Source organism: Leptinotarsa decemlineata, unplaced genomic scaffold, assembly GCF_025532065.1.
Source record: "Leptinotarsa decemlineata unplaced genomic scaffold, Ldec_3_MD MMD2_tig00004307_RagTag_RagTag, whole genome shotgun sequence".
Classification (NCBI taxonomy): domain Eukaryota; kingdom Metazoa; phylum Arthropoda; class Insecta; order Coleoptera; family Chrysomelidae; genus Leptinotarsa; species Leptinotarsa decemlineata.
In genome coordinates this window covers 3,586,691-3,608,831 of record NW_027412606.1, presented here as the reverse complement: position 1 = coordinate 3,608,831, position 22,141 = coordinate 3,586,691, and the positions used below count along the sequence as shown (strand labels likewise).

General features: G+C 34.6%; 2 protein-coding genes across 2 annotated transcripts; one reads left to right on the top strand and one right to left on the bottom strand.

Moving 5' to 3' along the window:
* Positions 1-591: 591 nt before the first annotated feature.
* Positions 592-21,762, top strand: LOC111509868 (caspase-7). The gene is made up of 5 exons (XM_074178781.1): positions 592-808; positions 6,658-6,924; positions 12,632-12,804; positions 17,903-18,044; positions 21,379-21,762. The coding sequence occupies exons 1-5, from the start codon at positions 595-597 to the stop codon at positions 21,726-21,728; spliced, it is 1,146 nt and encodes a 381-aa protein (XP_074034882.1). The 5' UTR covers positions 592-594; the 3' UTR covers positions 21,729-21,762.
* LOC141483864 (uncharacterized) lies at positions 7,720-9,073 on the bottom strand. The gene is made up of 3 exons (XM_074178782.1): positions 8,826-9,073; positions 8,545-8,766; positions 7,720-8,487 (listed from the first exon to the last, which is right to left on the bottom strand). The coding sequence occupies exons 1-3, from the start codon at positions 8,994-8,996 to the stop codon at positions 7,840-7,842; spliced, it is 1,041 nt and encodes a 346-aa protein (XP_074034883.1). The 5' UTR covers positions 8,997-9,073; the 3' UTR covers positions 7,720-7,839.
* Positions 21,763-22,141: the final 379 nt, after the last annotated feature.

Here is a 22,141-nt window from a genome sequence, read left to right as displayed (position 1 = left end):
CTCAAGTTTCTCTCGAAATGATGGTATATCCCAATCTGATTTTTGGTGTTGGAAAAAACTCCAGTAATCTTTCAATAGTGGGTATACCGAGAATTTTTTGTTTGACTACAGTATTGACGTAGTTTTTTCTAAGAGACTCTCAACCATCTCAATTGTTCCAATTAAAAGAATACCAGGAAACTAATTTTGGACATGTGATCCCAAGCGTTGGGAGGAAGAGCTATGTTTTTGATATTATTCACATTTTGATGTGTATCATTCGTACTGAATCACAATTTGAAATTAGTGTAAGTTTTGATGAACTGTATGAGCATTTCTGAAATTATTTCGGATGGATCCGTTACACACGACACCAATTTTTCGATTAGATCTGGCAACCCTTGTATTTGCCTCATAATGCAAATTGTTTGTGATTCATTCAACGTCATCATCATTGATTTTCTTATCAAAAATATCTTGATTACAATAGAGGAAAGGAGTCTCCTTCAGAACTATTTTTTACCAAACAAAGAATCCACCTGAAATATTCACCCATATCTATCATTGATTATTAACAGATAAGATAAGATATTGACACATTTTCAAATACATCGTATGCACAAAGTAAATCGTTCTGAAGTAGTGAGTGAACAAGTAGTGAGTCCAGTAGAATTCTGGAATTCACCAGTTCAATACAATTTGGTGATAATAAAAATGGCAACTGAAACCGATGCTAACCCTTTCCAAACTGTATCAACTCCTGTGATTCCCGCACCATCTTCTCCCCCTCCGAATTCAGACGCTTCAAGAAACTGTCGAGTCCCTATCGGTAAGTTTCTGAGAATAATAATAATAATAATCGATTTTATTCCGAAAAATCACCAACACATACATATAAATACATATACATATGATAAGGTTAAAAAGAAGGCGTTTGACAATAAATTTCACCAATATGGATTCGACTCTCAACTCTTAAACCTTTTCCGCTCATACTTAACTGAACGTATCCTATTCGTAGATTATAAAAGTCACAAGTAGTTCCAATTCATTGCAAACAGTGGTGCCGCTCAAGGAAGCAATTTAGCGCCTCTTTTGTTCTGACTTCTCATCAACGACATAGGAAATAATCTCTCTAGTAATTTCTTACTCTTTGCAGATAATTTGAAAATCTTTCTGCCATTACATTACAGGAGTAGGTACTGCTTAATCTTACAAAAAGACCTAGACTTTTTGTACCTTTGGTTTACCAAAAATAATCTTCCCCTCAACACAAACAAATGTAAATACTCGAAATACACCCTCAAACATAATGTTATTTCTCATGATCCATGCATAAATAACATACCTTTTCAAATAAGCACTCATCAAAGGGATCTTGGTGTCACATTTGACCCAGTTTCTCCATAGACTATGAAACAATAACATGCTCAGCCAAACGAATGCTCATCTTGGTCTCATCTTTCGTAATTGTTAGAAAGTTCGTAGCAGAAGACAGTTTTTCAACTCTTTTCAATGCATACGTCAAATCTTGGCTAGAATATGCCTCCCTTATATGGTCACCCATATACATATAATGTGCACATAAACAAAATCGAGTCCATACAAAGAGGCTTCAAGCTAGATTGAGTTTACCCTGAACAAGGCATCGACAACAGAATACTACTGAATAAATTTAATCTATTATCCCTTCAAAACCGAAAAACCTGCTACTCTATAAATTCCATTTATAAACTAGTGAATAATCTGATTGACTGTCCCGAACTACTCTCTCACTTCAACTTTCATGTTCCACGAATTAACTCTATGAATGAACTGACTTCTTATCTACCAAATTCTAGAACAAACATATTACTCAAGTCACCAGTTGTTACAATAAGCAAACTCTACAATCAACTCTGTGAAAATCTTGACATTTATTATGAACCTATTGGTCAAGTTAAGAACCATGTGAAGAAACTTTTACACTCTAGTCAGCCGAATTATGTTTTTTTGTTATACACCTGAACTATGTTTTTACTCATTAGCTCTACGGCTGACTTATGTTTTTTTCAAGTACTCTCCTAGCTAATTTTTTCCTTTATTGCCTTCATTTTTTTTTTATTTTTAGTTTGTTTACTCTCTTCAGGTGTTTCTAGTTGATAAATCAGTATTGTATTCATATATATATATATATATATATATATATATATATATATATATATATATATATATATATATATATATATATATATATATATATATATATATATATATATATATATATATATATATATATATATATATATATATATATATGTCGTCCGCAATTGGTGGTAGTCTCTGCGAATCATCTCGCTTGTTGACAGTTGGGGCGATTTTCAATTTCGATTGCTTCCTGGATTATCCTGACCTGGAGATTTTTCTCCGTTGCAATGGTCTTGGTGTTTTCAAAGCTTATTGTGTGACCTGTTTCCTGTTGGTGTTTGAAGAGAGATGATGCTGGATCTTGTTTGCGAACAGCTAGTTCATGTTCATAGGCTCTTTTGGAAATTCTTCTACTGTGAACACAGTAACGTCAATATCTCTACTAATATTTATTATTCTCTGCCGTATATCCAACATTGAAGCAGTTTCAGTTTCGTACACCTTTTGCTCCAAATAGCCTCCAAAAAAAAAGTCCAAAGGTGTCAAATCTGGCGAGCGGGCTGGCCATTATGTAGGACCTCGACGGCCAATCAAACGACCGGAAAAAATAGTATCCAAATAGTTTCTTACTTGTCTGGAGTAATGTGGTGGTGCTCCATTTTGTTGGAATACAATATTCATATCGAATTCATTAGGATTTACTTCGATGATTTCAGTGATGAGGTCCTACCTAGAATATGGTCCCAGAGGTCCTAGAATATGGTTCTCTAATATTTCTGGATATTGGGTATGTGTTTCCTGGAAAACGTGAGGGTTGGTGTCACTCCAATAACGGCAATTTTGTCTGTGAACATTACCGTTTGAAAAATGTACATTCGTCACTGAAACCGATATTGTAAAGATAGGTAGGATACCTTGCAATAGTTTCCGTCATGATTTTGCAAAATTCTGTTCTTCGATCAGGGTCATCTTCAATTAATTGGTGTACCATTTTAATTTTATATGGCTGATACCTATTCCTCTTCAAAAATCTCCATACAGTAGAAGGAGACACCTCACAAACATTCGCGACGGAATAAGTAGACTGTTCAGGATTTACTGCCATGTCACCAATTATTTGCACTTGTTGTTCTTCCGGAATGGACGGATTTCCTGGGGGCTTTTTGTTATGTACACTATCGATAGTTGTCAATTTAGATACAAGTTCCTTCAAATATTTTCTACAAATATGTCGATTCGGAAAACGTGCATTGAAAATCCTTTCGGTCTCGTGAATGTTACGCGTCGCACTGTGAATAAAAATCGCTTCAATTTTTTCTTCTAATGGATGAGAATTGAACATTTTAGGGATTGTTGACGTAGTACCTTTCTACTAGTAAAACCGAAAACTGAATGAGAATATTCTAACTGAACGATGATTTTTCGTGTCTTACTGATATTTTTCTTATCGGTGTGTTGGAATTTCCATATGGCAGATAAAAAGGAATATTTTTAAAAATATCGATATTAATGTGTTTGTCTTCAGGAAATTATCAAATGTTCCGCCATTTTGTTGTAGGTTACTTCATATTCTAGGGTTCTAAAGTATTCGTCAGGATCTTCAAAATAATATGTCACAAGACCCCCCTTTCCATAAAATTTTTTTCCCAGGTTGCGCCCAGTCGCTATTTTGAATGTTTCTGTCAATTCCACTTCAAAATAAAGTATTCATATATTAATTTCATTATCCTAAATTTCAATTTTTTGAGTTGACCCTTTCAAAAAATAAAAGGGGAGGGGGACTTTAAAGAAATGCACTGTATTTATACAGGGTGATTCAAAAGTACTTTGATAAACTTCAGGAGGTGGTTCCTCACAATATTCTAATATGAATTGTCCAAATAAATGAATGTCTGGAAACGCTTCGTTTCCAAGAAACAGGATGTTGAAGTTTTATTTTTATTTTCGTTTTTTTCAAATAACTTTTGAAATACTGAACTTAATTAAACGAAACTTGGTAATAGGAGATTTTTGAGGTGTCGAATTCGAACCTGATGTTCTTATTGCTCTTTCTCGTAGAGGGCGCCACCTACACGTCTTTTCTTTTTTAAAGATTCATAACTATTTCGGGCATACTTCTAGCACATTTATCAGTAAAAAAATCGATTCCTCTATCATATCTACGTAAATAAGCTACCCTTGTTACTAGTCGCTGTAAGCAACCATTTTCTAAATATTTGGATTTGAAAACTTCAAGTCGATTATTTGATAATCGATGCATGTTGAAGTTATTACGAATATTTTGCTTTTTTCACAAGAATGCTTTGGAAATGAATTTGACGTTTTACTCGTTTGAAGAGGTCATTACTGTTGGGTACGTTCCTTTATGACATCCTTGAGCGAAATAGTTATTTTTGTATCAAGGGTGCATAATCATTTGTTTTAATGAAATTTGCAAGAAATGTCAACATTTTATTTCAGGAAATTTTGAATATGTACAATAAACTTAAATAAACGAAAGTAAATTGTATCCGAATAAATTGTCGGAAGTGTCTACCTTCAGCGAAGATACAAGTAGTCAGTCGTCAAGTCATTGAATCTCATACCCGCTCAAAAATTATTGGTGTGTTTCTTATTGTTTCACAGGCGTCTACTATTCGGTTTCTCAGATCTTCCTCGTTCACTACTAGAGTCTTATAAACTAGTGACTTCAAATGTTCCCAAAAATAAAAATCTATCGGGTTTAGATCTGGGGACCTTAGTGCCCACGCCTGGTTAGGTTCTTCTACACCCCTACCGATCCATCGATTTGGATAGACTGTGTTAAGGAATTCCCTGGCTACAACGCTAAAATGGGCCGGAGCCCCATCATGCATAAACCACATGGGGGTACAAATTTCTAATGGTACATTCTGAAGTAGTCCCGGCAATTCTTTTTCTAAAAAGTGTCTGTAAGTTGCGCCATTCAGTCGGAGCGGAAGAAAGAAAGGACCTATCAAGTAATTATCAATGATTGCCGCCCATCCTTTAATATAAATTTGATACTGCGTGCGGATTTTTGAGAGCCCAAACATGGTTGTTATGAAAGTTTGTGATAGCATTTCGGGAGAAGTTTGCCACGTCCGTGAAGAGTACATATCTTAAATATTCAGGATTCCCAGCCAATTTTCTCAAAAACCATTGACACATAGTAATGCGTTGGGGAAAGTCTCGTGGCAAAAGAGCTTGTACCCTTTGAATAAGGTATGGATAAAACTGTTGATCGTGGATAATTCTCCAAACTGTGGACTGAGTAGAATTGACAGCTTTAGCAATTTCTCTTGTGCTTGTTTCTGGATTCTCCTCGAGAGCGTTCAAAACAGCTTCTTCCAATTCTGGGGTTCGGACTGCTCGTGGTCTTCCAATAATATCAGCTGCCCTCTTGAAGCTACCTGTTTCTGCCAAACGTTGGTGGAAACTAGCGAATGTTGGTGCTAAAGGCAGTACTCGATTAGGAAATCGCTCCTGGTAAATACGTCTTGCTTCGAGCGCATTGCCATCCGCAAGGCCATAAACGAAATGCATATCGGCTAAATGAGCATTATTGTTTGAATAATCAATTTTTTCAAAATAAGTGTTTTCTACATCTAATTACGGAAACTTCAACAAAACGTCTAACTGTCACAAAATATGTAATTATCAAAACTACTCACAAACGTCAAATTCATTTCCAAAGCATTCTTGTGAAAAATGCAAAATATTCGTAATAACTTCAACATTCATCGATTATCAAATAATCAACTTGAAGTTTTCGAGTCCAAATATTTAGAAAACGGTTGCTTACAGCGACTAGTAACAAGGGTAGCTTATTTATGTAGATATGATAGAGGAATCGATTTTTTTACTGAAAAATGTGCTAGAAGTACCTACGCCCAAAAAAGTTATGAATCTTAAAAAAAAGAAAAAGACGTGTAGGTGGCGCCCCCTACGAGTAAGAGCAATAAGAACATCAGGTTCGAATTCGACACCTCAAAAACCTCCTATTACCAAGTTTGGTTTAATTTAGTTCAGTATTTCAAAAGTTATTTGAAAAAAACGAAAATGAAAATAAAACTTCAACATCCTGTATCTTGGAAACGAAGCGTTTCCGGACATTTATTTATTTGGACAATTCATATTAGAATATTGTGAGGAATCACCTCCTGAAGTTTGTCAAAGTACTTTTGAATCACCCTGTATTTAGTATGAGTATTTCATCCGTGCGGAGCCGGAGAGGTTAGCTAGCTTCGGATATTTTGCAAGATGATTTACTCAAAAACTTACTACCACTATTGATGGAATTGAATATTCTCTTCTAGGAAAGAAATGATAGTAAAAGAGAGGTGGTACTGCGTTTCTGAAGATTAGAATATTCTTCTAGAAATGAACATACTTATTGATTAGAGAGGACAAAATCTGGCCTGGTACTTTACTGGATTTTGTTTCATGAAAGCATATATTCCTATAATTAGAATATTAATAAACAATATATAGGTTTGGTGTTTCGTGTTAGTTCTTATTGAATTCGTTCCGTTCACATCATTTCATTTACAGTAATCAATGGTGATAAGAGGAAGTTTCAAGAAAGAAAACACCTGCCAATTGATAAATTCGAATACCCTAGAAACGGACATGAGCCAGGACTAATTTTAATTTTCAATCAAGAGAAGTTCAATGATCCTGAATCAAAAAGGCGAACAGGGAGCAGAAGAGACGTCAACGAAATAGTTATCTGCTTCCAACGGCAAGGTTTCAATGTGGATCCTGAAAACATCATGACTGACTTCACAGTGGAAGAAGTAAGAAATAAAATGAGTGAAGGTAAGATCAGTTTATACTTTCTCCTGAAATTTTGCAACTGAATTTGGTTTAAGAAAATGATGAATTTAAAAATAGATGCGAATATATTCATCATATACTCTCACTTCTTCAGTATTTTGTGGTCTCCAAGATTCCCCGACCTTACCACCCTTGAGTCTCTGTAAAGATATTTGCAACATAAAAGCTAAATAAGCAATGATTTGCTGATGTGAACACCTTGTGGGAGACACTAACGGAAAACTGTCAGAATTGTGCTGAACAGTATTCGAGCACTGTATGTAAAAAAATACTTGTTAATTCATCAATTTCTATTTCTTTCCCTACTCAGATATAATATACTTGTGCCAACGTTTTTTCCAGGTCTCGAAGCAGTCCTGATGTGCACTTTTTGGTATGATCTTAAACTCTCTCAACGATTCAGTTTTTATCATTTCAGTCGTCACCTTTCATGAGTCTTTTCAATCTTGGCAACATGAGAAAGTTACAGGGGACAAATCTGGCGAATACGGTGGCTTTGGCATAATTACATAATTGATTAGTCACCCTTAAGACCCTTTCAAGCAAATCTGGATGGTCTTTGACGTCATTCAATAATTCCCGAACGATGCTCATGCGACGGTCTTTTTGGACGAAATTCAGCAATTTTTGAAAGAGCTTCACTGCCACACGCTTCATGTCCAAAATTTTCAAAAAAATTATATGGTATGAGCCAACCGACATACCGACATCCTCAGCAACTTCTCTAACAGCGATTCTATTATAATTTTTATTTCTGACCGGGATATTATAAGCTTATATCGTCATAGTTACGCTATCAATAAAGAAGGTCATAACTCCCTTGGGACATTATAAATTTTATAATTCCCTCTACCTTTCACAAGTAAAAATAAATAGAAATGAAAACTGAACCATATTTTATTTATTCACGTCATTACAAATAATAAATGTACAATTTTGAAATGTTCCCTGAAAATTATTTCCGCCACTGGAAACAATTTCTTCTTTTGTATGGCTGGAGCTTCTGTTCACTACAGTCGAGGTACCTGCCTCTTCTGATGACAAAGTAGACAACATACGCGCCGTTTTATTTCTCAATTCGATGCTATCCTCCAAATACCCCTCCGCCACCGTGTAACTTTTCCAACCTCCGTGTCTTTTTAAGTTAGTCATAGTTGCTCCTGCATTGGCTAGAGCAGTAGCAGAAGTGCGACGAAGGCAATGTCCCGTATAGGAAGATGAGTTTGACAATCCTAAATACATTGCGATTTTGCTGGGGATTTTCCCAAACATGTTTTTTCCAATTGGCTGAGATGTACATTTATTTTGTCGGAAGCTCAAAAAAAATCGTTCAATACCTTTAGGACGCAAAGACATATAAAGTCTTAATAAAGGCAAAGCAGAGAACTCTTTTTTATCCACAACTATAAATTTCTTCAATACACCAGTTTTACTTTCCGGTACGTTCACTACCATAACGGAATCCCGGTCCTCTATATCCGATATCTTCATATTCAAAAGTTCCTGACTTCTGCATCCTCCAAAATAACCCATAATCAAAACAACCTATAACAAAAAAAAGGAAATAAATACACACAAAAAGGAAAATAAGAAAAAAATTACCTTATGCAATAGATGAATATCATTAGGAGCGTCCTTTAGGAATCTGATAACATCTTTAGGAGATAAAACAGCAGACTTTTTCGGCTTATAACTCTTACTCTTCCGTTTCAAAAAAGCCTGTAGTTCATTGAACTTGGTGATATCTCGTTTCTCATGTATAATCACCATCGATTTTAGCATTGACCATTTAGTCCATAAAGAATTCGGACTATACGTTTCTGACTGAAACGAATAAACACAATTACTACCAAATCTACCGAAAAACATAGAAAATTCCTTACCAGTTCTTGAAAATATGCCAGAAATACAGTTTCAGTGACATCTTTTGGCATAACATTTTTCCGTGTCAGCCAGTCCAGATATATCTTGTATTCTTTTTGGTATACGGCTTCACTTTTCGATGGAATTAATGATTCTCTTGCTTGTTCAGCTTTTTTCAAAATATCCTCCATTATATTTGGGGTAGAAAACACGTTTTCACCGCAAACACAGCTTGATAACAAAGTTCTGTTTATAAACAAGTAGCATAGCAACAACCGAAAACTCTACTATAATCAACGGTACCTGATTCAAATATACCGGGAAGGTAATGAATTGGTACATTTTTCCGTTTCAAAAATGAACAAAATTTTATTGAAATCGGTTAGAAATAAAATTATCTATGTACCACGGGAATTAATGAGCCTTAATAACCTCAGGCAATTGCTGTCCCTCGGGCCAGAGGCCCTCGGGACGCAAACTTTGCCATCGGTAATTAAGGCCCTCCTAATTCCCTTGATACATAAATAACTATTTCCACTTTCTCAACATTTTCATTAGTTGTCGATGTGCTGGAGCTTCCAGGGCAAGCCTCGTCATTCACATCTTCTCGACCTTCTGTGAAAATCTTGCACCACTTGTGAAAATTTTTCTGACTAAAGTTACAAAGACAGGCTTGTCTGGCCATCAGTGGCGCCATCAGTACCACACAGTCAGCGGCCATGTGGGACCTTCCAAATCTACCTCCTCTCCACATTTTTCAGGTGAGAGAGGCTAGATGGACTGCATATAGACTTGTGCTCATTGCCAATTGCACAAATCAATTTAATGCAGAGTGCAACGACTGTTGGATGACACTGGAAGTTACAGCATTCTGGTAATGACCTCTGACTTTATGCCTCCAACTGTCAACTACGAACTGCCTTATAAAGTGCTGTTCCTGAGTAGAGAGGACTGGATCCTCCGGGAGATGTCAGAGCATATAGTTGTTGGTTCACAGATGGATTAAAAACACCTTCCGGTTACGGTGCAAGTGTTTTAAGTCTCAGACCCAGGACAGAGATATCAACCTGCCTAGGAACCTATACGAATCTATTCAATCAAGCAGAAAATTACACTATTGAATTGTGTGCGGAGGGATTGGAAGAATCCAACCTCATACAACGATTATGGACATACAGAATTGCTTACTTACATATATCGCCACGTTAAACAAGCGCCGAGCAGATGTGACGTAACACTGGTAACACTTTCAGTAGCTGCCATAAGACTGTGTGTTATTTTAACATTTTTTGAGGATTATTTTCGGACAGTTTTACATTGTTTCTGTATATTTTTATCAAATTTTTATTCAACTATACCAATTAGGTTTCTGAAACATTGAGTTTGTTACTGTGAAAGTCGTATTTTTTTGTGCTTTTGGACATTTTTTAAACTGGTGTAACGAGTAGACGCTATATAAGACTCTGTTCTTTTCTTTCGTTTTAAGGTTTGTTTTTCGCCATTGTGGAACTTTTTTTTGATTATTGAACATTTTTAAATTAAATTGAGGTAAAAATTGAAAATATTCACATTTTTGTAAGTAATAGCAATAATTATCTAACCATTAAATAACCTTGAAATTTTTAGTTTGAATGTCTGGTCGTATTTGTGCTTGCAAAAGCAATCAGTTGACTTCAAAGAAAAGTGGTGTTACTGATGTGATATTTGCTAAGTATGTGATAAGTATATGATTTCTACAACTTTGCAAAAGGACTGGATTCGTCGTTGCAAAAGAGGGGATAAATTCACTCTCAAAAATGGATTTGTTCATTCTAAACATTTTTCAGGAAATGATTATGAACGAGACCTTGAAAATGAAATGTTAAGTAAAAACTCATTCTATTAATTTACTGCTTAAAATAAATAGGGTTTTTTATAGGTTTGCCTTTGCCTTGTAAATTAAAAAAAAAATGCAAAAAGTTTTTCCTTCAAATATTATTTTTGAATTTTGCAAACTGAGAACAATTATCACAATGAAATATAATAACTTAAAGGCTGACGAAAATAGGTCACTTAAAAAAATTTAAACAATTCTGAAAAACAATGGAAAGTTAAATAAAGTAATACATTTGTCCTTTAAATTTATTTTTCTACATTTATGCAAAAAAATTAATTCAAATATATTTGTTGGATAAAGTAGTTCCTTTTTGCGCTAATGTAGTATTATAATATATCAAATTGTAGATTTATCAATTCCATCATTTATGGAACAAAGTTAGAGTTGAATTATTCTATCTAAATTTCTCATTTTTTCAATTGAAAATTAAAACCGTATCATGTATTTTCCTTCAGATAAATAAAAAAAGTTGTTATATATATTTTTGATTATTAAGTGTTTATTATAAAAGATGGAACGAAAAGTTAGGAAAAAAATGTTTAGACAATAATATTATCTAAAACAAAGTTCATAACAGAATTTTGGTGGGAGTTACAGTTTTCACGAAAATAATAAAAAACTGATGAAACCTCTTACTTTTAAAAAGAGCAAAATAGCTCGCTCTATCATCCACAAAAAAAAATGTTTACTTATTATTAATCAATTTATATCAAGCATTTAATCTTATATAAAAATAATATTTTAATAAGGGATTTACCTGAAATTTGTTTATTTTAATTTGAAAGAGCAGTACCGAATCAATCCAGAGTCACCACTGTTACGTCACGAGACCACGTGACGTGTCTAACAAAATAGCAAAAATAAGCAATCCTGTATGTCCATAATCGTTGAACCTCATACACAAGTCATTAAAAATATAAGCTCTTGGTCCCTACAGAGCAACTTCTAAATTGGTAACAAATAGCCAAAAACGACTCGCCTCGACTTAACAGATTCTCTCTGGTCTGAATTTCTGGCCATACTTGCCAGGAAAGCAATGAGGCTGCTGACTCCCTCGCAAAGAAGTGTGCTGCAAGCCAACTTCATCGGACCAGAACCTGTCATTGGTATCGCTTTAGGTATTGTCAAACAAAGATTCAACACCTGGATGGCAAAAAGAATTATGGACTTCAGGCAGAATCTTCCAGGAATGGCTCATTCCAACGGTGAACCTTCGAAGCTTGATACCAAATAGTTGTTGGACTACAGTTGGGATGAACTACGATATCTAGCAGGCCTCCTTACAGGTCACTGTCATATAAATCATCATATGCAGAGACTCGAACTGCCGGAAAATGATGAAACAGCAGAGCACATACTTTGTGCCTGCCCCGATAAGGACCGAATCATGTTTTAAAAGTTCGGCAAAGACGTAGTCTTACCATTTGACGTGAAAGACCACTCACCATACAAACTAATCGACTTCGTTAAGAAGCACCGGGTTGCGGTGGAGGGTCGAATAGACCAACTCCAATTGGACTTAACCTATCCCAATCACTTGTAAACATTTCTCTGACTCGAAGTACAATCATCGTATACCATTGTCAACATTTCAAGTGTTTATGGGCCCTCAATTACTTTTTTTACTCAAAATTTTATGCAATTTTTTTATCCATATTTTCGATAGCTGAAAATCGCCGAACACGCAAAAAATTTCTAATTTTTATACCTCTAACCAACAAACTGAATATACTCAACAGCTGAAACTGTAATAATATATTCGAAACGAGTGTATAAACAAAAAAATTAGAAAAAATCGCTGATTGAAAGTACGTTGCCCGCGAAATTTGAACATTGACCTCCTCATTTTTTAACAGTATACGTTATGTACGAGTACAATATTTACAATAATATAAACATTGGCTGTTGAAACATTTTCACTATTGTTGAAATTGAGAGATATTTTTTCAGTTGCGGCTTCGGACCTTAAGGAATATAACTGTCTAATAGTTTTCTTCTTGACACATGGTGATGAATTTGGTAGACTACATGTTATAGATGGTACCATTGCAACCCATGAGATATGGAGACCTTTCAGTAAATGTGTCAGCCTCAACAATAAACCGAAAATGTTCATATTTCAGGTAAGGTCATGATAGACCAATTTTTTATGTTTTCAAAAACTACTCCTAACTTTTTTCTATTTCAAGAGCATGAGTAACTTTTTCGCAAAACTTCCATAAGAATATCCATTATAAAAAATCTCATTCCATAAAGGAGAAACAGTACTTTGAGTTGATGATGTTTTTTTGAAATAACATTCAGCTCATCTCGTTGAATTTGTGCTGAATAACTAGAAGATGGCTACGTTTATGTGTACTTCAATTTCTATGACTTCCCAGATTTCATATCTTTGATTCTGATATCTTTCGAAGAATCAATTTACAAACGATCATTATAATCAATCAAAGTCTCAGCCAACAGTATCTTTATAGTAATTTATTTTTTGAATTTAAAGTTTTGTAACCTGAGGGGTTTCCCCATAAAAACGTTCTCTACATAAAAGGGTCGCGTGAAGAGAATTTATCTGACACTCTTCGCAAATCAGCAACATGTCTACATATGCATTTGGCGTGAATGCGAACAGAATTTTTCTAAGTAATATAATTTTTAAACTTCAGCAAATAACAAAACCACGATTTTCTATGAAAAATTCGCTACTTCTCTGTTACATAAAATTAAAAATACAACCGTTACACCTTTCTGAGGAAGAAATTGATTATGCATTGCCTATTCGTGCGGTTAAAGTTGCTAGGAAGACCCTAACTTCTAAACGTGTCATATTGGCTAGATTATTATCACAGGAAACGGTTGTATCTCAGTTAGTAAACATTGAGTTAGATAAAGCAGCTGAAAAAGCATTCATTGATAAAACTTTTTTCAGTTTGCAATCAACAATACTTAGTTTCAGAGGTCCTGTATCAGACAAAATCTATAATTTTATTGAATGAGATTAAATTCTTCATCAGGAAGACTTAAACGTTTTCAAATTCCTGAAAAACCTGATACTGATGAGGTAATATCATACTGAATTTGAGGAAAATGTACATGCATCTTGTATAGAGTTAGCAATAAATGTGATTCCAGATGTCATTCAAAACGTGTTGGTTAGCACTTTCTCTGGAGTTGGAAGACCTGCTAAACCATAACCGTAAGTTTGGAAGGGTAGTGGTGGGTCTACTAACGGGGCATATCCGACTCAGGAGACATATGAGCAACATGGGTCTGACAGAAGAAAGCAAATGCAGGTTCTGTCAGGAAGAAACACCACTGCATGTGTTCTGTGAATGCGAAGCGATATCAAGACTGAGACACGCAACATGTAGGGAAGAGAAACCAGAGTCTGCCAGGTATATGAAGGGGTCAGTGTCAAGGCTATGGAGTATTATCAAAGAGATCAAGCTAGACAATGAGCTCTAACAATCAAGGAGCATCACAATAGATCTGACAAAGTCACAGTGAATCAGGCCATGAGCTAGCTCCCCGACAATCTAATCTAATCTCTGGAGTTGGGAAACCGGTTCCTATTCATAAATGGGGATTACAGTATACCGCTTCTAGTAGTTTGAAATCATCCTTAGAAACGGTAGAGGAACTTTCACATTCCCGTAATATTTCTGAAAGTGAGATAGACTTATTTACGGAAAGAGCTCAAATGTAATGTGGGTTTGCCTGCATATTCACTTCCAAAGCGAGAGGAACCATTCATGAGCGTATTACATGGAAGGAGAGCATTGTTTTGTGCACCTAAGAGGATGTTTCGTCATATTTCTGTAAGAATTTCTGGGTTACAATAAAAGTCAAATGATATTTGCATCTAGCAACATATTGGATAATGCTAATTTCAGGATAAAATTTGGCATAATTCATTAGGTATGAAGACAGTACGATCAAAACCTTGTGAGACACAGTGTATGTTTGCCCCTATTCCCAATGCCAAGCTCGTTCTTTCACCCGGTATGAATTAGTGTTGTAGATATGTGATAGTTCAGGTTGTAACGGTTAAAAGTTCTGAATTCAGAAGAATCAGTAGAGTCGCCCTGTAGGTTCGTTATTTTATCAGCATATTGCTGAGATGGTGGGTTGTCTAGTAAGCAGGAGTGAATAAAATCGAGGAGATTTTCACGGTCAGGATTTAAAAACGATTCAGATTAATATTTATCGTAAAGCCAACACAAAAGCAAGGTTCTAGCAAGGGACTGTTGAAAACCTAAAAACATCTAAGGTCAGTCAAATTGAGCAATTCAATATTTTCATTTCCTATTCTTGAAATATCGATAGAGAATTCCATTACACATGTTTTCAGGTTTTTTGGACAACAATAATAAGATCACCTATGACAGATTCACGTCGAGCACTGTCAGACCTTTCATTCATTTTTTTGGTGGTAGAAAAAAGCTTTCAAGGCATATTTATCTGGTAATGGGAGAAATTCTTCGGAAAAGCTCCCCTTCCCTGTTTAATCCGTTCAACTGGCGCCTTGGGGCTAACTAATTCTCCATCTATTTCGACTGTAAAAAATCATATTTTCCTTACCCACGTCCAGCCCCGTTTGTCAGCACGTAAATGAATGTACCAGAATTACAAATAATAGTACTACTTTGATTGATTTTGTTCTTAGTAATTTCGATAATCAAACCATTGTACATCATGTGCCAAAGTTAACTGATCATTCCTTGATTTCAGTCAATTTGTCTAATAGAATAAAGAGTAACTCAAAAACTCTGATTTCCTACCGAAATTTGGGCAGAACAAATATGGATACAATAACCAAAGAACTAATAAGCAACAATTATTTATTAAACTGTGTTGATGTAAATCGATTTTATAGTGATTTTATTTTCCAAACAGAAAATACTGTTAATATCATTGCTCCTCTCAAAACATACCGTTGTCATAAAAATAGTTTACCATGATATGACCAGGATATGCATAATTGTGCTAAAGCAAGAGATGATGCATATAAGACCTTTAAGATTAGCAAAAATGATGATGATTGGCAATGGTACAAAAAATTTAGGAATGATGTAGTAAATTTACTCAAAACAAAAAAACAGGAGTACTATTATAATAAAATTGATTTGAACACGAGAAATCCACGAGGCATGTGGAAAAGCATAAAATCGCTGATAAACACAACGAATAACTCTAGTTTCAGTAACGGCATCCAGTTTGAAATAAACGGTCAATTAAAATTTGCACGGAAACTCGTGAAATTGCTGAAAATTTCAATCTTTATTTCGAAACTAGTATCGAATCCATAGTTGACTCTATAAATGCTAATACAGTTTGACAAACGGGTGATGAGGCAGTGTCTACTTTTTCTGAATTTCAGCAGCTAAAGATAGCAGACCTTGCTAAAATAATCAACAACTTGGAAAACAAATCTGGGGCAGAAATTGTCGATATTAAATTTATAAAATATATTTTTGTTGTTATTGGGCATGTACTATTGCAGTTTGTAAATATTTCCCAACAATATGGACAATTTTCTAATGCATTAAAAGTCAGTACTGTTGTTCCGATACCTAAAATTCCAAAACACAAATAAATCAAGTGAATATCGTCCCATTAATACTCTGTCGGGAATGGAGAAATTGTTGGAAATGGCTGTATACGATCAACTAATGAAATATATTAACAAGAACAATAACCTAATAACAAACCAATCTGGATTTCGAAAGAATTTCTCCTGTGAAACCGCTCTACAACTGACTGTTACCAAGTGGATACAATCAATTGATAAGGGAGAATACGTTGTTGCAGTTTTTCTTGATTTACGAAGAGCATTCGAGACAATTGACAGGAATATCCTTTTAAAAAAATTAGACTTAATTGGGATTAAAGGGGTTGTGCTAAATTGGTTTAAAGATTATTTAAATGATCGACAACAAGTCACAAAGATTGAAAGTGAATTATCCATTCCAGTCACTACAAAGTTCGGAGTGCTCCAGGGAAGTGTACTGGGACCCTTGTTGTTTTTGATTTACATAAACACATACCACACTGGTGACTTTATCAACTCATTTGCTGACGACACGTTACTATCTATAGCACACAAAGACCTGAAAGTAGCTATAGAAAAGATGAACTCAACTCTAAATCAAATTGAGAATTATTTTTCGGCAAATAAAATGGAATTAAATACTTCAAAAACGAAAGCTATGATTCTAACAACCTCTTACAAATATAAACAAATAAATATAAATACTCTTTCCCTGTATGCTGATGGTCAGAAACTTGAATTTGTGAAAGAATTCAAATATTTAGGTTTTATGTTGGACCACAGTATGTCTTTTGGTGCACACTATAACTATATGACTAAAAAGATTTCAAAAAAACTATATTTCTTCACTAGAATTTCGAAACACCTTTCTACAATTGCGAAAATAACCGTATATAATACAATAATACAGCCCCATTTTGATTATTGCAGTACGCTGTTATACAGTTTTAACCAAAATAAAAGTATGTCTCTGCAAAAGTTACAGAACAGAGGAATGAGGGTGGTTCTTGGATGTAATCGTTATGCAAGTATATTACAGGTCAGCAATGATATTTATTTTTAAGATAACCAACCATATGCTACCTTCTTATTTCGAAGAATTTATCATTTATAAAAATTCCACTCACAATTACACTACTAGACAAAATGACAATTTTCACCTGCCACGATGTATTTTATCAAACTCCATGAATATTTTATTATATAAAGGCCTCATTGAATATAACAAACTTCCCCAAAATATGAAGAATAATAAAAACCTGTTTCAATTCAAAAAAGATTTTACTAATCATATGAAAGGTATCACAATAGAATAGATAGTAAGTGACTCGGTTTATATTTATGTATTTATGTGTACCTATATGTATATATGTATTATATCCTTACTATGTGTGCCTATATAACATGAAATATTATGTATATTATGTTTGTGTATTAGGATCTTCCTACCAATAAATCATTCATTCATTCATTCATAATCGACTTGCCTGGGTCGAACTACTTTTTGGTAATAACTTAAATACCAAGGTAGGTTATAAGGCTCCAACGTGTGGAGCAGACGCCTCTTTTTTCGACTTTTAGAATGAAACAAAATTCTAATGGAACATGTGGATGACGAGATTCAATAGGCTTCAGCTGAAAAACTTATTTTTCAAGATCGTTTTTGTTTGTTCCAGGCATGTAAAGGTAACGACTTCACGACAACTGGAGCATCTAATTCTTTGCCGCATTCTGAGTCAACTGCTTCCTTACCTGTTAATACATTTTCGACGAGTCATTTGGGGTCAGACATGTTGATAGTATACTGTACGCTTGAAGGTAGGTAGCCACTGAATGTTTCCAACATCAAGAAAAAACCGTACAGTTACCGCATATATTATGTTGAGATATCTAACCACTAGTGGTTCTAGACCATTGTGTAGAAACTATCGACGACTTGGTTATCGTATTTAACCTATTTTTGGTTTCATCCAGCTTCATTATCTTCGCAATTCATTTTATCTTGTCATATAACAACTGATTACCAAAACTGATTACCAACTAACAAATTATATCACTTATGATTCTTCCACAATTCACAATCACTTTTTGCACCCATACTCTCATAAACTTGCAGCATACAACTAGGTACCATATGATACAGAGACTCATAAATATCACGCAAAACTAGTCAAATTTCCAAAAAGAATTGAACAATATCAATCAGATTGCCGTCAACAATGTATGTAAAACATCTAACGGTGACAAAGTACTAAAACAAAACCGTAACACCCTGAATTTATTCCACCCTCAAATCAAAAAACAATAATGACCATAATGAAGAAAAGAAAAATGAAACTTTCTATGTTTTCTACCACTTTTATTTGTAACTAACGTAACTGCAGTTTCGTTCTATACGGACATTTCCAAACTTGTACAATAAACTCACATCCGTATAGGACGAAACTGCAGTAACGTTAGTTACAAATAAAAGTGGTAAAAAACAGAAAGTTTCATTTTTCTTTTATTCATTAGGATTTCCTACCACGTAGTAACGACTACATCCATCAATTTATCAATAATGACCATCTTTTTGACCATCTCAGCTATTCTACAAACAAAATTTCTAGTTCTCCTTTAGGAAAAAAAAATCTGTTTTTCCGTTAACCAGCTGTCGCACCCCTACGAACGACAACCCTCAGAAGTTGAAACTTGTGCGAGCTAAGGATTAACGAGGTCTTACCTTTTAACGTGTGATTCCTAACACGGGTTGGACGATAGCAAGTGAAGATCGATCGTTCAGACTAGGGCTTGAACCACCGACCAACACGGCAGTCAATTCGAGTGAGTGAACAAATAACCCACTTCGAACCGCTTGGCTACCGACCGACCAAACAAAGCATAAATGTAGCATTCAAGACAAATAACAATTTTTCCATTCATGAATATTTCCAAGCCAGCACGGGACAAATTCAAAAAATCTGGTACCTATACGTTCACGTACAAAAACTGCAAAGTCTTCTATATAGGCCAGACTGGCCGTAGTTTCAACCAGAGATTTGAGGAACATTTGAGAAGTTATACACACAATTACACACAAAATCCGGAAATTCTACACATTCAACCAAAAAGTCTGGAATTGAATACACTTGAATCTATTCAATTAAAAAAAAACATCTTGCCAATAAAAACAACATTATTCCGAATGATCAGATATATATTTATAATTGTTCAATTAACAATAATATTATTAGTAATTTTCCAAATGCCCCTTGATACCTTCATCTACCTACCAATGTCAACACCAACTTTCAGTATTTAAGGAGGTTACATCTTATACCTAGGTTAGTTACAACTAGCTCAGAAGATGACACAGTGTTTCGAAACAGTTTCTAGCATGGAATTCAGGTGTTAAGTGTAGATTGTGAATCATCATTTTCACCCTACACACGAAATTAAAATGAATTTACACATATTAGAAGCCGAAACTATAGAACATTTGATTCTTTCCATTATTATACCAGTTTCAGTATATTCAGCTAGTTGGGGGCCATTTCAATTCAGTTCTTACTTACTTGTCCTCTCTCTCATTCTATATTTTAGTAATTAAATTTATATTCTACTTTTTCTATTATTTCATACATTCAATTTTTAGGCAGTTTGCCTTTTTGCATGCAAAAACAAAAAAATATTTTATTTGGGAGACACTAAATATCGTTTCGTCATTAAAATATTATGTCAGATTGTAATAGGTTTTAGATGCCAGTCTTTCATGTAAATTTTTTCCAAAAGTTTCAAGAGAATCCATGTTCTTCATATCTTCAGGAAGTTTATTATACATTTCAACACCGACGTACATTATTGAGTCTTTTATCAGTGTGGATTTAGGGATGATTAATGATAAATTCATTGCATACCGCCCAGTGCGATTGTTATTTTCATATAAAGATTTATTCTTGTAAATGAGACATGCAGCTTCTAGCTTCTGAAACGTAGATTGAAGATAGTGTCAGTATTCCGTGTTTCAGGAAAAGAGGTTTGCAGGAACTCAACCTATTTATTTGGCACAAATACCGCCCCCTTCACTTTTGCAGAAAAATACACTCTCAAGGAGTTTTTTTTTTTGCCGCAGCATAACCTAACTCTTCAGCTGTAGCCCTGAGGGCAAAACGGCCGGTTGATAACTTTTTGTTCAGCATGTTAATATGATTTGTGAATTTCAAATTGGTATCTATGTTAAGAATTTCATATTGTTGTCAGATGATATAGAGTCAGCACATAATTCTATATCCGGAAAAAGACATATCATTGTAAGAAATTTTGTTTCATTGAAATTCGAGCATAGAAAACTTTCATTGCACCACGATTGTTTTTTTGTAGGTTTCTTGTAATATATTTTCGAAGCAAATTCACATCTCCAGAGTGCCATAGAATGGTAGTGTCGTCAGCAAATAAAGTGAAGGGGCCAGGGAAGGGAAGATCATTTATATACAGAAGAAATATATATGGGCCTAAAACTGATCCTTAGGGTACTCCCCAATTAACTTTTAGTAATCCGGATGTATGGTAAGTTTGAACCATTTGGTCTCGTCCTGTCAAACATGATTCCATCCGCTTCGGGGCCACGTTTCTTATACCATAGTGAGAGAGTTTCTGCAGTAACTCTCTCACTATGGTATAAGAGACATTGTCCTGAAGTGGATGGAATCATATTTGACAGGACGAAACCAACTGGTTAAAACTGACCATACGTCTGCATTACTAAAAGTTTGTGTACTTTCTAATACACTGATATTTTTCAAACAACTACTGTCATCTCTAGGTCAGGCTGGGTACTTTTGGGCCCCCCTTGTAGGTAATATTTATTGAAGCTGCATTTGCTACTTCACCGACTTTTGGTGGGGTCCACTTACTTCTTAGATACTAATCACTATCATCTATTTTTCCAGAAGCATTACTCGTTTTAAAAATTTCGATTGTGTAATTGATGACTGATATTTCTAGAGCTGTTGTTGCAAGTGCGCATAGTAGCCGTGCGCACTTGCAACAATTGAATTTTTGTGTTTTGCATGAACTTTCATACAGATATAAAATTCATAAAAATCATAGGTACATTTTTATGCTAAAAACTCTAGCCTCATGCTTCTACCATTGCAGATAAATTATGTTGCAGGAAACGTTGGATTCAGAAATCCTTTAACGGGGTCATGGTTTGTACAAGAACTCTGCAAAAACTTCCTGTCATATGGAAAACGTGACGACGTTATCAGTTTGATCGTAAGGACTACAAAATGTGTTTGCGGTAATTATTACTTTCATTCTGAAAGTGGCGAGTACCTGAAACAAATGCCTATGTTTGTGTCAACCCTCACTAAAAAATTTTATCTGAACAGAAATAAAGACAGAGCTCTATTACTGAAGATGGTAGAAACCAACGAAGACATTCTAAAAGAAGTGAAAGAGTTGAAAGAACATGTGATTAAATTATTATTGAAAGATGAGGACAAGAAGAAGAAAAAATGAATCATTGTTTTGTTTCAATAAATATTAAGCTATGTGTATTTGTTTCATTTAATATTTGCTCCAAATATTCTCTCGAATTGTCTTTCTCTGAGAAGCCGAAGATTCATTCACACATCCTTATTGTAACGAAAGAGTTTTGAATCATGTCAAGGTCATTGGCAGCATAATCAACTAAAGTTTGGAATACCAATTCAAATTCATTAGGAACTTTGAAATGAAACTTCAAAAATACTGAATCGTCCAAGAATGAAACAGCAGAATAGCTATTTATGATATGAGAAGTAAGGTTTTATTTTGTGAATGTTATTTCACGAACAAAATAAAACTTACTCTCAACAAAAATATCATACAAAGTTTCTTGTACAACTGTCCTGTTTTCATAATGAAATGAATAAATTTAATATTTCTATAAA

Excerpts from the sequence above, each read along its gene's own strand:
- LOC111509868 (XM_074178781.1), top strand. The coding sequence starts at position 595 with ATGCACAAAGTAAATCGTTCTGAAGTAGTGAGTGAACAAGTAGTGAGT. Across the intron at positions 6,925-12,631 it reads AAGAAATAAAATGAGTGAAG|TTGCGGCTTCGGACCTTAAG; the intron begins GTAAGATCAGTT and ends ATATTTTTTCAG. Across the intron at positions 18,045-21,378 it reads AGTATACTGTACGCTTGAAG|GAAACGTTGGATTCAGAAAT; the intron begins GTAGGTAGCCAC and ends ATTATGTTGCAG.
- LOC141483864 (XM_074178782.1), bottom strand. The coding sequence starts at position 8,996 with ATGGAGGATATTTTGAAAAAAGCTGAACAAGCAAGAGAATCATTAATT. Across the intron at positions 8,767-8,825 it reads TGGCATATTTTCAAGAACTG|TCAGAAACGTATAGTCCGAA; the intron begins GTAAGGAATTTT and ends TATTCGTTTCAG. Across the intron at positions 8,488-8,544 it reads ATATTCATCTATTGCATAAG|GTTGTTTTGATTATGGGTTA; the intron begins GTAATTTTTTTC and ends TTTTTGTTATAG.